The sequence below is a fragment of the Procambarus clarkii genome, chromosome 21 (genome assembly GCF_040958095.1).
Source record: "Procambarus clarkii isolate CNS0578487 chromosome 21, FALCON_Pclarkii_2.0, whole genome shotgun sequence".
Taxonomy (NCBI): domain Eukaryota; kingdom Metazoa; phylum Arthropoda; class Malacostraca; order Decapoda; family Cambaridae; genus Procambarus; species Procambarus clarkii.
Genome location: NC_091170.1, coordinates 15,917,456 through 15,931,693, shown reverse-complemented (window position 1 = coordinate 15,931,693; position 14,238 = coordinate 15,917,456). Strand labels below are relative to the sequence as shown.

The 14,238-nt window shown below is 60.4% G+C and overlaps 1 protein-coding gene across 1 annotated transcript in view; it reads right to left on the bottom strand.

Annotated features, from left to right (window-relative positions):
- The window catches only part of LOC138367105 (ice-structuring glycoprotein-like), a 37,778-nt gene extending 24,856 nt beyond the window's left edge, over positions 1-12,922 (bottom strand). The window contains exon 1 of the mRNA XM_069328510.1: positions 12,714-12,922. Within this exon, the coding sequence (XP_069184611.1) occupies positions 12,714-12,922 (209 nt within the window). The remainder of the gene's footprint in view (positions 1-12,713) is intronic.
- Positions 12,923-14,238: the final 1,316 nt, after the last annotated feature.

Sequence of the window (14,238 nt, the reverse complement as noted above, 5' to 3'; positions counted from 1 at the left end):
GTGAGGGAGAGCGTGGCAGCAGGGAGGGAGGGCGTGGCAGGAGTGAGGGAGGGCGTGGCAGGAGAGAGGGAGGGCGTGGCAGGAGTGATGGAGGGAGTGGCAGGAGTGATGGAGGGAGTGGCAGGAGTGATGGAGGGAGTGGCAGGAGTGATGGAGGGAGTGGCAGGAGTGATGGAGGGAGTGGCAGGAATGATGGAAGGAGTGGCAGGAGTGATGGAGGGAGTGGCAGGAATGATTGAAGGAGTGGCAGGAGTGAGGGAGGGAGTGGCAGGAATGAAGGAGGGAGTGGCAGGAGTGATGGAGGGAGTGGCAGGAGTGATGGAAGGAGTGGCACGAGTGATGGAGGGAGTGGCAGGAGTGATGGAGGGAGTGGCAGGATTGAAGTAGGTCGAAACCGGAGTGAGGGAGGGCGTGGCAGAAGTGAGGGAGGTCGTAGCAGGAGGGAGGGAGTGGGAGATAGGAGTGAGGGTGGGCGTAGCAGGAGTGAGGGAGGTCGTGGCAGGAGTTGGGGAGGGCGAGGCAGGAGTGAGGGAGGGCGTGACAGGAGTGAGGGAGGGCGTGACAAGAGTGAGGGAGGGCGTGGCAGGAGTGAGGGAGGGCGTGGCAGGAGTGAGGGAGGGCGTGGCAGGAGTGAGGGAGGGCGTGGCAGGAGTGAGGGAGGGCGTGGCCGGATTGAGGGAGGGCGTGGCCGGATTGAGGGAGGTCGTGGCAGGAGTATGAGAGGGCGAGATAGGAGTGAGGGAGAGCGTGGCAGGAGTGAGGGAGGGCGTTGCAGGAGTGAGGGAAGTCGAAGCAGCAGAGAGGGAGGGAGTGGCAGGAGTAAGGGAGGGAGTAGCAGGAGTGAGGGAGCGAGTAGCAGGAGTGAGGGAGGGCGTTGCAGGAGTGAGGGAGGGCGTGGCCGGATTGAGGGAGAGCGTGTCCGGATTGAGGGAGGGCGTGGCAGGAGTGAGGGAGAGCGTGGCAGGAGTGAGGGAGGGCGTGGCAGGAGTGAGGGAGGGCGTGGCAGGAGTGAGGGCGGGCGTGGCAGGAGTGAGGGAGGGCGTGGCAGGAGTGAGGGAGGGATTGAGTGAGGGTGGGCGTGGCTGGAATGAGGGAGGGCGTGGCCGGAGTGAGGGAGGGCGTGGCATGAGTGAGGGAGGGCGTGGCAGGAGTGAGGGAGGGCGAGATAGGAGTGAGGGAGGGCGTGGCAGGAGTGAGGGAGGTAGCGGCAGGAGTGAGGGCGAGATAGGAGTGAGGGAGAGCGTGGAAGGAGTGAGGGAGGGCGTGGAAGGAGTGAGGGAGGGCGTTTCGGGAGTGAGGGAGGGCGTTTCGGGAGTGAGGGAGGGCGTGGCAGGAGTGAGGGAGGGCGTGGCAGGAGTGAGGGAGGGCGTGGCAGGAGTGAGGGAGGGCGTGGCAGGAGTGAGGGAGGGCGTGGCAGGAGCGAGGGAGGGCGTGGCAGGAGTGAGGGAGGGCGTGGCAGGAGTGAGGGAGGGCGTGGCAGGAGTGAGGGAGGGCGTGGCAGGAGTGAGGGAGGGCGTGGCAGGAGTGAGGGAGGGCGTGGCAGGAGTGAGGGAGGGCGTGGCAGGAGTGAGGGAGAGAGGGACATAATAACATCTGCCACACGCCATGCGTCCCCTGGTGATTAAGTCTTCACAACCACCGCCTCGTTAACTATGTTTGTTCCTTGTGATTTACAGCCGCGTGTAAAAATGGATTTGAGTTTATATACCTGCTCGAGTTGAGTGGTGTGGCGCTGGGGTGTGGCGCATGGGTGTGGCGAAAGGGTGTGGCGCTGTTGTGTGGCGCCTGGGTGTGGTACTGGGGTGTGGCGCAGGGGTGTAGCATTGGGATAAGGCGCAGGGGTGTGGCGCTGAAGTGTGGCGGTGGAGTGTGGCGCAGGGGTTTGGCGTTGCAGTGTGGCGATGAGGGGTGGCGCTAAGGTGTGGCGCTCGGGTGTGCCGCTTGGGTGTGTGAGGTGTGTCACTGGGGTGTGGGAGGTGTGGTGCTGGAGTGTGGTGCTGGGGTGTGGGAGGTGTGGTGCTGGAGTGTGGTGCTGGGATGTGAGAGGTGTGGTGCGGGGGTGTGGTGCTGGGGAGTGAGAGGTGTGGGGCTGGGGTGTGGAGCTGGGGTGTGAGAGGTGTGGTACTGGGATGTGAGAGGTGTGGTGCTGGGGTGTAAGAGGTGTGATGCTGGGGTGTAAGAGGTGTAATGCTGGGGGAGTGAGAGGTGTGGTGCTGGGGTGTGAGAGAGGTGTGGTGCTGGGGTGTGAGAGAGGTGTGGTGCTGGGGTGTGTGAGAGGTGTGGTGCTGGGGAGTGAGAGGTGTGGTGCTGGGGTGTGAGAGGTGTGGTGCTGGGGTGTGAGAGGTGTGGTACTTTGGTGTGAGAGAGGTGTGGTGCTGGGGTGTGTGAGAGGTGTGGTGCTGGGGAGTGAGAGGTGTGGTGCTGGGGTGTGAGAGGTGTGGTGCTGGGGTGTGAGAGGTGTGGTACTGGGGTGTGAGAGAGGTGTGGTGCTGGGGTGTGTGAGAGGTGTGGTGCTGGGGTGTGTGAGAGGTGTGGTGCTGAGGAGTGAGAGGTGTGGTGCTGGGGAGTGAGAGGTGTGGTGCTGGGGTGTGAGAGGTGTGGTACTGGGATGTGAGAGGTGTGGTGCTGGGGTGTGAGAGGTGTGGTGCTGGGGTGTGAGAGGTGTGGTGCTGGGGTGTGAGAGAGGTGTGGTGCTGGGGTTTGTGAGAGGTGTGGTGCTGGAGTGTGGTGCTGGGGTGTGAGAGGTGTGGTGCTGGGGTGTGAGAGGTGTGGTGCTGGAGTGTGGTGCTGGGGTGTGAGAGGTGTGGTGCTGGGGTGTGAGAGGTGTGGTGCTAGGGTGTGAGAGGTGTGGTGCTAGGGTGTGAGAGGTGTGGTGCTGGGGTGTGAGAGGTGTGGTGCTGGGGTGTGTGAGAGGTATGGTGCTGGGGTGTGAGAGGTGTGGTGCTGTGGTGTGTGAGAGGTGTGGTGCTGGAGTGTGGTGCTGGGGTGTGAGAGGTGTGGTGCTGGGGTGTGAGAGGTGTGGTGCTGGGGTGTGAGAGGTGTGGTGCTGGGGTGTGAGAGGTGTGGTGCTGGGGTGTGTGAGAGGTATCGTGCTGGGGTGTGAGAGGTGTGGTGCTGTGGTGTGTGAGAGGTGTGGTGCTGGAGTGTTGTGCTGGGGTGTGAGAGGTGTGGTGCTGGGGTGTGAGAGGTGTGGTGCTGGGGTGTGAGAGGTGTGGTGCTGGGGTGTGTGAGAGGTATGGTGCTGGGGTGTGAGAGGAGTGGTGCTGTGGTGTGTGAGAGGTGTGGTGCTGGAGTGTGGTGCTGGGGTGTGAGAGGTGTGGTGCTGGGGTGTGAGAGGTGTGGTGCTGGGGTGTGAGAGGTGTGGTGCTGGGGTGTGAGAGGTGTGGTGCTGGGGTGTGAGAGGTGTGGTGTTGGGGTGTGAGAGGTGTGGTGTTGGGGTGTGAGAGGTGTGTTGCTGTGGTGTGAGAGGTGAGGTGCTGGGGTGTGAGAGGTGTGATGGTAGGGGTGTGGTGCTGGGGTGTGAGAGGTGTGATGGTAGGGGTGTGGTGCTGGGGTGTGAGAGGTGTGATGGTAGGGGTGTGGTGCTGGGGTGTGAGAGGTGTGATGGTAGGGGTGTGGTGCTGGGGTGTGAGAGGTGTAATGGTGGGGTGTGGAGCTGGGGTGTGAGAGGTGTGGTGCTGGGGTGTGAGAGGTGTGGTGCTGGGGTGTGAGAGGTGTGATAGTGGGGTGTGGTGCTGGGGTGTGAGAGGTGTGGTGCTGGGGTGTGAGAGGTGTGGTGCAGGGGTGCGGTGTTGGGGTGTGAGAGGTGCGGTGCTGGGGTGTGAAAGGTGTGGTGCTGGGGTATGAGAGGTGTGGTGCTGGGGTGTGAGTGGTGTGGTGCCGGGGTGTGAGGGGTATGGTGCCGGGTGTGAGAGGTGTGGTGCGGGGTGTGAGAGGTGTGGTGCCGGGGTGTGAGAGGTGTGGTGCCGGGGTGTGAGAGGTATGGTGCCGGGGTGTGAGAGGTGTGGTGCTGGGGTGTGAGAGGTATGGTGATGGGGTGTGAGAGGTGTGGTGCTGGGGTGTGAGAGGTATGGTGATGGGGTGTGAGAGGTGTGGTGCTGGGGTGTGAGAGGTGTGGTGCTGGGGTGTGAGAGGTGTGGTGCTGGGGTGTGAGAGGTGTGGTGCTGGGGTGTGAGAGGTATGGTGATGGGGTGTGAGAGGTGTGGTGCTGGGGTGTGAGAGGTATGGTGCGGGGTGTGAGAGGTGTGGTGCTGGAGTGTGAGAGGTGTGGTGCTGGGGTGTGAGAAGTGTGGTGCCGGTTGTGGTGCAGGGGTGTGAGAAGTGTGGTGCTGGGGTGTGAGAGGTGTGGTAATGAGGTGTGAGAGGTGTGGTGCTGGGGTGTGAGAGGTGTGGTGCCGGGTGTGGTGCAGGGGTGTGAGAAGTGTGGTGCTGGGTGTGGTGCTGGGGTGTGAGAGGTGTGGTAATGAGGTGTGGTGCTGCGGTGTGAGAGGTGTGGTGCTGGGGTGTGAAAAGTGTGGTGCTGGGGTGTGAGAGGTGTGGTAATGAGGTGTGAGAGGTGTGGTGATGGAGTGTGAAAAGTGTGGTGCTGGGGTGTGAGAAGAGTGGTGCTGGGGTGTGAGAGGTTTGGGGCTGGGGTGTGAGAGGTGTGGTGCTGGGGTGTGAGATATGTGGTGCTGGGGTGTGAGAGGTGTAAGAGGGGTGGTGCTGGGGTGTGAGAGGTGTGGTGCTGGGATGAGAGAGGTAATGCACTGAGGTGTGGTGCAGGGGTGCGGTGCTGGGGTGTGAGAGGTTTGGGGCTGGGGTGTGAGAGGTGTGGGGCTGTGGTGTGAGATGTATAGTGCTGGGGTGTGAGAGGTGTGGTGCTGGGTTGTGAGATATGTGGTGCTGGGGTGTGAGAGGTGTGGTGCTGGGGTGTGTGAGGTGTGGTGCTGGGGTGTGAGAGGTGTGGTGCTGGGGTGTGTGAGAGGTATGGTGCTGGGGTGTGAGAGGTGTGGTGCTGTGGTGTGTGAGAGGTGTGGTGCTGGAGTGTGGTGCTGGGGTGTGAGAGGTGTGGTGCTGGGGTGTGAGAGGTGTGGTGCTGGGGTGTGAGAGGTGTGGTGCTGGGGTGTAAGAGGTGTGGTGCTGGGGTGTGTGAGAGGTATCGTGCTGGGGTGTGAGAGGTGTGGTGCTGTGGTGTGTGAGAGGTGTGGTGCTGGAGTGTTGTGCTGGGGTGTGAGAGGTGTGGTGCTGGGGTGTGAGAGGTGTGGTGCTGGGGTGTGAGAGGTGTGGTGCCGGGTGTGGTGCAGGGGTGTGAGAAGTGTGGTGCTGGGTGTGGTGCTGGGGTGTGAGAGGTGTGGTAATGAGGTGTGGTGCTGCGGTGTGAGAGGTGTGGTGCTGGGGTGTGAAAAGTGTGGTGCTGGGGTGTGAGAGGTGTGGTAATGAGGTGTGAGAGGTGTGGTGATGGAGTGTGAAAAGTGTGGTGCTGGGGTGTGAGAAGAGTGGTGCTGGGGTGTGAGAGGTTTGGGGCTGGGGTGTGAGAGGTGTGGTGCTGGGGTGTGAGATATGTGGTGCTGGGGTGTGAGAGGTGTAAGAGGGGTGGTGCTGGGGTGTGAGAGGTGTGGTGCTGGGATGAGAGAGGTAATGCACTGAGGTGTGGTGCAGGGGTGCGGTGCTGGGGTGTGAGAGGTTTGGGGCTGGGGTGTGAGAGGTGTGGGGCTGTGGTGTGAGATGTATAGTGCTGGGGTGTGAGAGGTGTGGTGCTGGGTTGTGAGATATGTGGTGCTGGGGTGTGAGAGGTGTGGTGCTGGGGTGTGTGAGGTGTGGTGCTGGGGTGTGAGAGGTGTGGTGCTGGGGTGTGTGAGAGGTATGGTGCTGGGGTGTGAGAGGTGTGGTGCTGTGGTGTGTGAGAGGTGTGGTGCTGGAGTGTGGTGCTGGGGTGTGAGAGGTGTGGTGCTGGGGTGTGAGAGGTGTGGTGCTGGGGTGTGAGAGGTGTGGTGCTGGGGTGTAAGAGGTGTGGTGCTGGGGTGTGTGAGAGGTATCGTGCTGGGGTGTGAGAGGTGTGGTGCTGTGGTGTGTGAGAGGTGTGGTGCTGGAGTGTTGTGCTGGGGTGTGAGAGGTGTGGTGCTGGGGTGTGAGAGGTGTGGTGCTGGGGTGTGAGAGGTGTGGTGCTGGGGTGTGTGAGAGGTATGGTGCTGGGGTGTGAGAGGAGTGGTGCTGTGGTGTGTGAGAGGTGTGGTGCTGGAGTGTGGTGCTGGGGTGTGAGAGGTGTGGTGCTGGGGTGTGAGAGGTGTGGTGCTGGGGTGTGAGAGGTGTGGTGCTGGGGTGTGAGAGGTGTGGTGCTGGGGTGTGAGAGGTGTGGTGTTGGGGTGTGAGAGGTGTGGTGTTGGGGTGTGAGAGGTGTGTTGCTGTGGTGTGAGAGGTGAGGTGCTGGGGTGTGAGAGGTGTGATGGTAGGGGTGTGGTGCTGGGGTGTGAGAGGTGTGATGGTAGGGGTGTGGTGCTGGGGTGTGAGAGGTGTGATGGTAGGGGTGTGGTGCTGGGGTGTGAGAGGTGTGATGGTAGGGGTGTGGTGCTGGGGTGTGAGAGGTGTAATGGTGGGGTGTGGAGCTGGGGTGTGAGAGGTGTGGTGCTGGGGTGTGAGAGGTGTGGTGCTGGGGTGTGAGAGGTGTGATAGTGGGGTGTGGTGCTGGGGTGTGAGAGGTGTGGTGCTGGGGTGTGAGAGGTGTGGTGCAGGGGTGCGGTGTTGGGGTGTGAGAGGTGCGGTGCTGGGGTGTGAAAGGTGTGGTGCTGGGGTATGAGAGGTGTGGTGCTGGGGTGTGAGTGGTGTGGTGCCGGGGTGTGAGGGGTATGGTGCCGGGTGTGAGAGGTGTGGTGCGGGGTGTGAGAGGTGTGGTGCCGGGGTGTGAGAGGTGTGGTGCCGGGGTGTGAGAGGTATGGTGCCGGGGTGTGAGAGGTGTGGTGCTGGGGTGTGAGAGGTATGGTGATGGGGTGTGAGAGGTGTGGTGCTGGGGTGTGAGAGGTATGGTGATGGGGTGTGAGAGGTGTGGTGCTGGGGTGTGAGAGGTGTGGTGCTGGGGTGTGAGAGGTGTGGTGCTGGGGTGTGAGAGGTGTGGTGCTGGGGTGTGAGAGGTATGGTGATGGGGTGTGAGAGGTGTGGTGCTGGGGTGTGAGAGGTATGGTGCGGGGTGTGAGAGGTGTGGTGCTGGAGTGTGAGAGGTGTGGTGCTGGGGTGTGAGAAGTGTGGTGCCGGTTGTGGTGCAGGGGTGTGAGAAGTGTGGTGCTGGGGTGTGAGAGGTGTGGTAATGAGGTGTGAGAGGTGTGGTGCTGGGGTGTGAGAGGTGTGGTCCCGGGTGTGGTGCAGGGGTGTGAGAAGTGTGGTGCTGGGTGTGGTGCTGGGGTGTGAGAGGTGTGGTAATGAGGTGTGGTGCTGCGGTGTGAGAGGTGTGGTGCTGGGGTGTGAAAAGTGTGGTGCTGGGGTGTGAGAGGTGTGGTAATGAGGTGTGAGAGGTGTGGTGATGGAGTGTGAAAAGTGTGGTGCTGGGGTGTGAGAAGAGTGGTGCTGGGGTGTGAGAGGTTTGGGGCTGGGGTGTGAGAGGTGTGGTGCTGGGGTGTGAGATATGTGGTGCTGGGGTGTGAGAGGTGTAAGAGGGGTGGTGCTGGGGTGTGAGAGGTGTGGTGCTGGGATGAGAGAGGTAATGCACTGAGGTGTGGTGCAGGGGTGCGGTGCTGGGGTGTGAGAGGTTTGGGGCTGGGGTGTGAGAGGTGTGGGGCTGTGGTGTGAGATGTATAGTGCTGGGGTGTGAGAGGTGTGGTGCTGGGTTGTGAGATATGTGGTGCTGGGGTGTGAGAGGTGTGGTGCTGGGGTGTGTGAGGTGTGGTGCTGGGGTGTGAGAGGTGTGGTGCTGGGGTGTGTGAGAGGTATGGTGCTGGGGTGTGAGAGGTGTGGTGCTGTGGTGTGTGAGAGGTGTGGTGCTGGAGTGTGGTGCTGGGGTGTGAGAGGTGTGGTGCTGGGGTGTGAGAGGTGTGGTGCTGGGGTGTGAGAGGTGTGGTGCTGGGGTGTAAGAGGTGTGGTGCTGGGGTGTGTGAGAGGTATCGTGCTGGGGTGTGAGAGGTGTGGTGCTGTGGTGTGTGAGAGGTGTGGTGCTGGAGTGTTGTGCTGGGGTGTGAGAGGTGTGGTGCTGGGGTGTGAGAGGTGTGGTGCTGGGGTGTGTGAGAGGTATGGTGCTGGGGTGTGAGAGGAGTGGTGCTGTGGTGTGTGAGAGGTGTGGTGCTGGAGTGTGGTGCTGGGGTGTGAGAGGTGTGGTGCTGGGGTGTGAGAGGTGTGGTGCTGGGGTGTGAGAGGTGTGGTGCTGGGGTGTGAGAGGTGTGGTGCTGGGGTGTGAGAGGTGTGGTGTTGGGGTGTGAGAGGTGTGGTGTTGGGGTGTGAGAGGTGTGTTGCTGTGGTGTGAGAGGTGAGGTGCTGGGGTGTGAGAGGTGTGATGGTAGGGGTGTGGTGCTGGGGTGTGAGAGGTGTGATGGTAGGGGTGTGGTGCTGGGGTGTGAGAGGTGTGATGGTAGGGGTGTGGTGCTGGGGTGTGAGAGGTGTGATGGTAGGGGTGTGGTGCTGGGGTGTGAGAGGTGTAATGGTGGGGTGTGGAGCTGGGGTGTGAGAGGTGTGGTGCTGGGGTGTGAGAGGTGTGGTGCTGGGGTGTGAGAGGTGTGATAGTGGGGTGTGGTGCTGGGGTGTGAGAGGTGTGGTGCTGGGGTGTGAGAGGTGTGGTGCAGGGGTGCGGTGTTGGGGTGTGAGAGGTGCGGTGCTGGGGTGTGAAAGGTGTGGTGCTGGGGTATGAGAGGTGTGGTGCTGGGGTGTGAGTGGTGTGGTGCCGGGGTGTGAGGGGTATGGTGCCGGGTGTGAGAGGTGTGGTGCGGGGTGTGAGAGGTGTGGTGCCGGGGTGTGAGAGGTGTGGTGCCGGGGTGTGAGAGGTATGGTGCCGGGGTGTGAGAGGTGTGGTGCTGGGGTGTGAGAGGTATGGTGATGGGGTGTGAGAGGTGTGGTGCTGGGGTGTGAGAGGTGTGGTGCTGGGGTGTGAGAGGTGTGGTGCTGGGGTGTGAGAGGTGTGGTGCTGGGGTGTGAGAGGTGTGGTGCTGGGGTGTGAGAGGTGTGGTGCTGGGGTGTGAGAGGTATGGTGATGGGGTGTGAGAGGTGTGGTGCTGGGGTGTGAGAGGTATGGTGCGGGGTGTGAGAGGTGTGGTGCTGGAGTGTGAGAGGTGTGGTGCTGGGGTGTGAGAAGTGTGGTGCCGGTTGTGGTGCAGGGGTGTGAGAAGTGTGGTGCTGGGGTGTGAGAGGTGTGGTAATGAGGTGTGAGAGGTGTGGTGCTGGGGTGTGAGAGGTGTGGTGCCGGGTGTGGTGCAGGGGTGTGAGAAGTGTGGTGCTGGGTGTGGTGCTGGGGTGTGAGAGGTGTGGTAATGAGGTGTGGTGCTGCGGTGTGAGAGGTGTGGTGCTGGGGTGTGAAAAGTGTGGTGCTGGGGTGTGAGAGGTGTGGTAATGAGGTGTGAGAGGTGTGGTGATGGAGTGTGAAAAGTGTGGTGCTGGGGTGTGAGAAGAGTGGTGCTGGGGTGTGAGAGGTTTGGGGCTGGGGTGTGAGAGGTGTGGTGCTGGGGTGTGAGATATGTGGTGCTGGGGTGTGAGAGGTGTAAGAGGGGTGGTGCTGGGGTGTGAGAGGTGTGGTGCTGGGATGAGAGAGGTAATGCACTGAGGTGTGGTGCAGGGGTGCGGTGCTGGGGTGTGAGAGGTTTGGGGCTGGGGTGTGAGAGGTGTGGGGCTGTGGTGTGAGATGTATACTGCTGGGGTGTGAGAGGTGTGGTGCTGGGTTGTGAGATATGTGGTGCTGGGGTGTGAGAGGTGTGGTGCTGGGGTGTGTGAGGTGTGGTGCTGGGGTGTGAGAGGTGTGGTGCTGGGGTGTGAGAGGTGTGGTGCTGGGGTGTGAGAGGTGTGGTGCTGGGGTGTGAGAGGTGTGGTGCTGGGGTGTGAGAGGTGTGGTGCTGGGGTGTGAGAGGTGTGGTGCTGGGGTGTGTGAGGTGTGGTGCTAGGGTGTGAGAGGTGTGGTGCTGGGGTGTGAGAGGTGTGGTGCTGGGGTGTGAGAGGTGTGGTGCTGGGGTGTGAGAGGTGTGGTGCTGGGGTGTGAGAGGTGTGGTGCTGGGGTGTGAGAGGTGTGGTGCTGGGGTGTGAGAGGTTTGGTGCTGGGGTGTGAGAGGTATGGTGCTGGGGTGTGAGAGGTGTGGTGCTAGGGTGTGAGAGGTAATGCACTGGGGTGTGGTGCAGGGGTGCGGTGCTGGGGTGTGAGAGGTTTGGGGCTGGGGTGTGAGAGGTGTGGTGCTGGGGTGTGAGATATGTGGTGCTGGGGTGTGAGATATGTGGTGCTGGGGTGTGAGAGGTGTAAGAGGGGTGGTGCTGGGGTGTGAGAGGTGTGGTGCTGGGGTGTGAGAGGTGTGGTGCTGGGGTGTGTGAGGTGTGGTGCTGGTGTGTGTGAGAGGTATGGTGCTGGGGTGTGAGAGGTGTGGTGCTGGGGTGTGAGAGGTGTGGTGCTGGGGTGTGAGAGGTGTGGTGCTGGGGTGTGAGAGGTGTGGTGCTGGGGTGTGAGAGGTGTGGTGCTGGGGTGTGAGAGGTGTGGTGCTGGGGTGTGAGAGGTGTGGTGCTGGGGTGTGAGAGGTGTGGTGCTGGGGTGTGAGAGGTGTGGTGCTGGGGTGTGAGAGGTGTGGTGCTGGGGTGTGAGAGGTGTGGTGCTGGGGTGTGAGAGGTATGGTGCTGGGGTGTGAGAGGTGTGGTGCTGGGGTGTGAGAGGTGTGATGGTGGGGTGTGAGAGGTGTGGTGCTGAAGTGTGAGAGGTGTGGTGCTGGGTGTGAGAGGTGTGGTGCTGGGGTGTGAGAGGTGTGATGGTGGGGTGTGAGAGGTGTGGTGCAGGGGTGTGAGAGGTGTGGTGCTGGGGTGTGAGAGGTGTGGTGCTGGGGTGTGAGAGGTGTGGTGCTGAAGTGTGAGAGGTGTGGTGCTGGGGTGTGAGAGGTGTGGTGCTGGGGTGTGAGAGGTGTGGTGCTGGGGTGTGAGAGGTGTGGTGCTGTTGTGTGAGAGGTGTGGCGCTGGGGTGTGAAAGGTGTGGTGCTGGGGTGTGAGAGGTGTGGTGCTGGGGTGTGAGAGGTATGGTGCTGGGGTGTGAGAGGTGTGGTGCTGGGGTGTGAGAGGTGTGGTGCTGGGGTGTGAGAGGTGTGGTGCTGGGGTGTGAGAGGTGTGGTGCTGGGGTGTGAGAGGTGTGGTGCTGGGGTGTGAGAGGTATGGTGCTGGGGTGTGAGAGGTGTGGTGCTGGGGTGTGAGAGGTGTGATGGTGGGGTGTGAGAGGTGTGGTGCTGAAGTGTGAGAGGTGTGGTGCTGGGGTGTGAGAGGTGTGGTGCTGGGGTGTGAGAGGTGTGATGGTGGGGTGTGAGAGGTGTGGTGCAGGGGTGTGAGAGGTGTGGTGCTGGGGTGTGAGAGGTGTGGTGCTGGGGTGTGAGAGGTGTGGTGCTGGGGTGTGAGAGGTGTGGTGCTGAAGTGTGAGAGGTGTGGTGCTGGGGTGTGAGAGGTGTGGTGCTGGGGTGTGAGAGGTGTGGTGCTGGGGTGTGAGAGGTGTGGTGCTGGGGTGTGAGAGGTGTGGCGCTGGGGTGTGAAAGGTGTGGTGCTGGGGTGTGAGAGGTGTGGTGCTGGGGTGTGAGAGGTATGGTGCTGGGGTGTGAGAGGTGTGGTGCTGGGGTGTGAGAGGTGTGGTGCTGGGGTGTGAGAGGTGTGGTGCTGGGGTGTGAGAGGTGTGGTGCTGGGGTGTGAGAGGTGTGGTGCTGGGGTGTGAGAGGTATGGTGCGGGGTGTGAGAGGTATGGTGCTGGGGTGTGAGAGGTGTGGTGGTGGGGTGTGAGAGGTGTGGTGCTGGGGTGTGAGAGGTGTAGTGGTGGGGTGTGAGAGGTGTGGTGCTGGGGTGTGAGAGGTGGGGTGTGAGAAGTGTGGTGGTGGGGTGTGAGAGGTGTGGTGGTGGGGTGTGAGAGGTATGGTGCGGGGTGTGGTGGTGGGGTGTGAGAGGTGTGGTGCTGGGGTGTGAGAGGTGTGGTGGTGGGGTGTGAGAGGTGTGGTGCTGGGGTGTGAGAGGTGTGGTGCTGGGGTGTGAGAGGTGTGGTGCTGGGGTGTGAGAGGTGTGGTGCTGGGGTGTGAGATATGTGGTGCTGGGGTGTGAGAGGTGTGGTGCTGGGGTGTGAGAGGTGTGGTGCTGGGGTGTGAGAGGTGTGGTGCTGGGGTGTGAGAGGTGTGGTGCTGGGGTGTGAGAGGTGTGGTGCTGGGGTGTGAGAGGTGTGGTGCTGGGGTGTGAGAGGTGTGATGCTGGGGTGTGAGAGGTGTGGTGCTGGGGTGTGAGAGGTGTGGTGCTGGGGTGTGAGAGGTGTGGTGCTGGGGTGTGAGAGGTGTGGCTCTGGGTCAGACCTAACGTGTGTCGTATGGATGGTCCTCCTTATAAAAAGTAATTACTCGATATTACCCGCACACGAAGCTCGCTAGAGGCAGTAAGTCGTCCAGCTTGGACAATATTACCCGCACACGAAGGTCGCTAGAGGCAGTAAGTCGTCCAGCTTGGACAATATTACCCGCACACGAAGCTCGCTAGAGGCAGTAAGTCGCCCAGCTTGGACAATATTACCCGCACACGAAGCTTGCTAGAGGCAGTAAGTCGTCCAGCTTGGACAATATTACCCGCACACGAAGCTCGCTACAGGCAGTAAGTCGCCCAGCTTGGACAATATTACCCGCACACGAAGCTCGCTAGAAGCAGTAAGTCGTCCAGCTTGAAATCTTTTCATGCCAGTCTTCAAATATTCATATCTTAATAGCGAGAGACAGTCAAGGAAATATTTGCTCTCCTTTGTGTGAAACTTGACTCTTAATGTGAAGATCACTGACATGGTGCGAACCCTGTATTGTCCAGCCCCAAACCCCCTTCCCAGCCTGTATCATCCAGCCCCAAGCCCCCTTCCCAGCCCGTAACATCCAGCCCCAAGCCTCCTTCCCAGCCCGTAACATCCAGCCTCAAGCCCCCCTTCTCAGCCCGTAACATCCAGCCCCAAGCCCTCTTCCCAGCCAGTAACATCCAGCCTCAAGCCCCCTTCCCAGCCAGTAACATCCAGCCCCAAGCCCCGGTACTATCTAGGCCTCAAAGCCCTTTTTCGCTGCCTTTATTTAACACCAAGGCCAAAAGCCCTTCTCTCACCCGCAGAACAAACAAAGCCCCCCTCCCCACAGTAAGACCCCTCCCCACAGTAATATAATTATCAAAAGAAGGCATCAAGCCGGGGAGGCTAATTAGCACCATCATATATGCGAGACAATCATAGGGCGCTAAATATCACTAATGATGCCAATACGAGAACAGAAACGCATAAGGTGAACGGCATCACATGTATCTGATTCACCAAGAATTCTATCAAGGGACAAGTGACCGCGAGGGATGTTCGGGAAGCAAGACATACGTTTGTCCTGGAAGTCAGAACATTCAACAAGGATATGCACGACTGTAAGAGGGAAAATGCAGTTTGGACAATTAGGAGCAAGGCGGCGCTCCATTTAGTCTCCATGAATTAAGCGTGTATGGCCAATACGCAACCTCGCTAGAGCCGCTTCCCACCGCCGGTTACTATGGTAGGAGGACGGCCATGAAGACACACAACTCTTAAGAGTACGCAGTTTGTTACCAGTAACAGAAGACCAACAACCTTGCCAACGGGCAAGGATGGTGGAATGAATAACTAGGTAAAAGTCGGAATAAGGAATACCTTTCAGGAGATCGGGTAAGTGCAGATGGCTTCCTTAGCGGCAGCATCCGCACGTTTATTTAAGGAGACACCAATGTGGCTGGGAACTTAGCAAAACTCCACTGCCTTAAATCTACTGGAGATAAGAAACAGCGAATGTTGAATCTCAACTACCACCGGATGGCCTGGATTAAAGGACTCCGGAGCCCTGAGGGCACTGCGAGAGTGACTTCAACCACAAAGAAGGAATGACAGCAAGGAAGCAGTAGACGAAAAACATAGCGAATAGCATAAAGTTTTGCCGTGAAGATGCTAGTCTCTGGAGGCAGGCACCACATAGAGGTGTTTCCAGGAAAAACAACAGAGTAGCCTACACCGTCTGCAGACTTAGTCCCATCGGTGAAGACTGAAATGGAGCGGGAGTGGAAAAAAAGGGTTCAAGGAAAAGGCGTTTCAGAACAGTAGGAGGG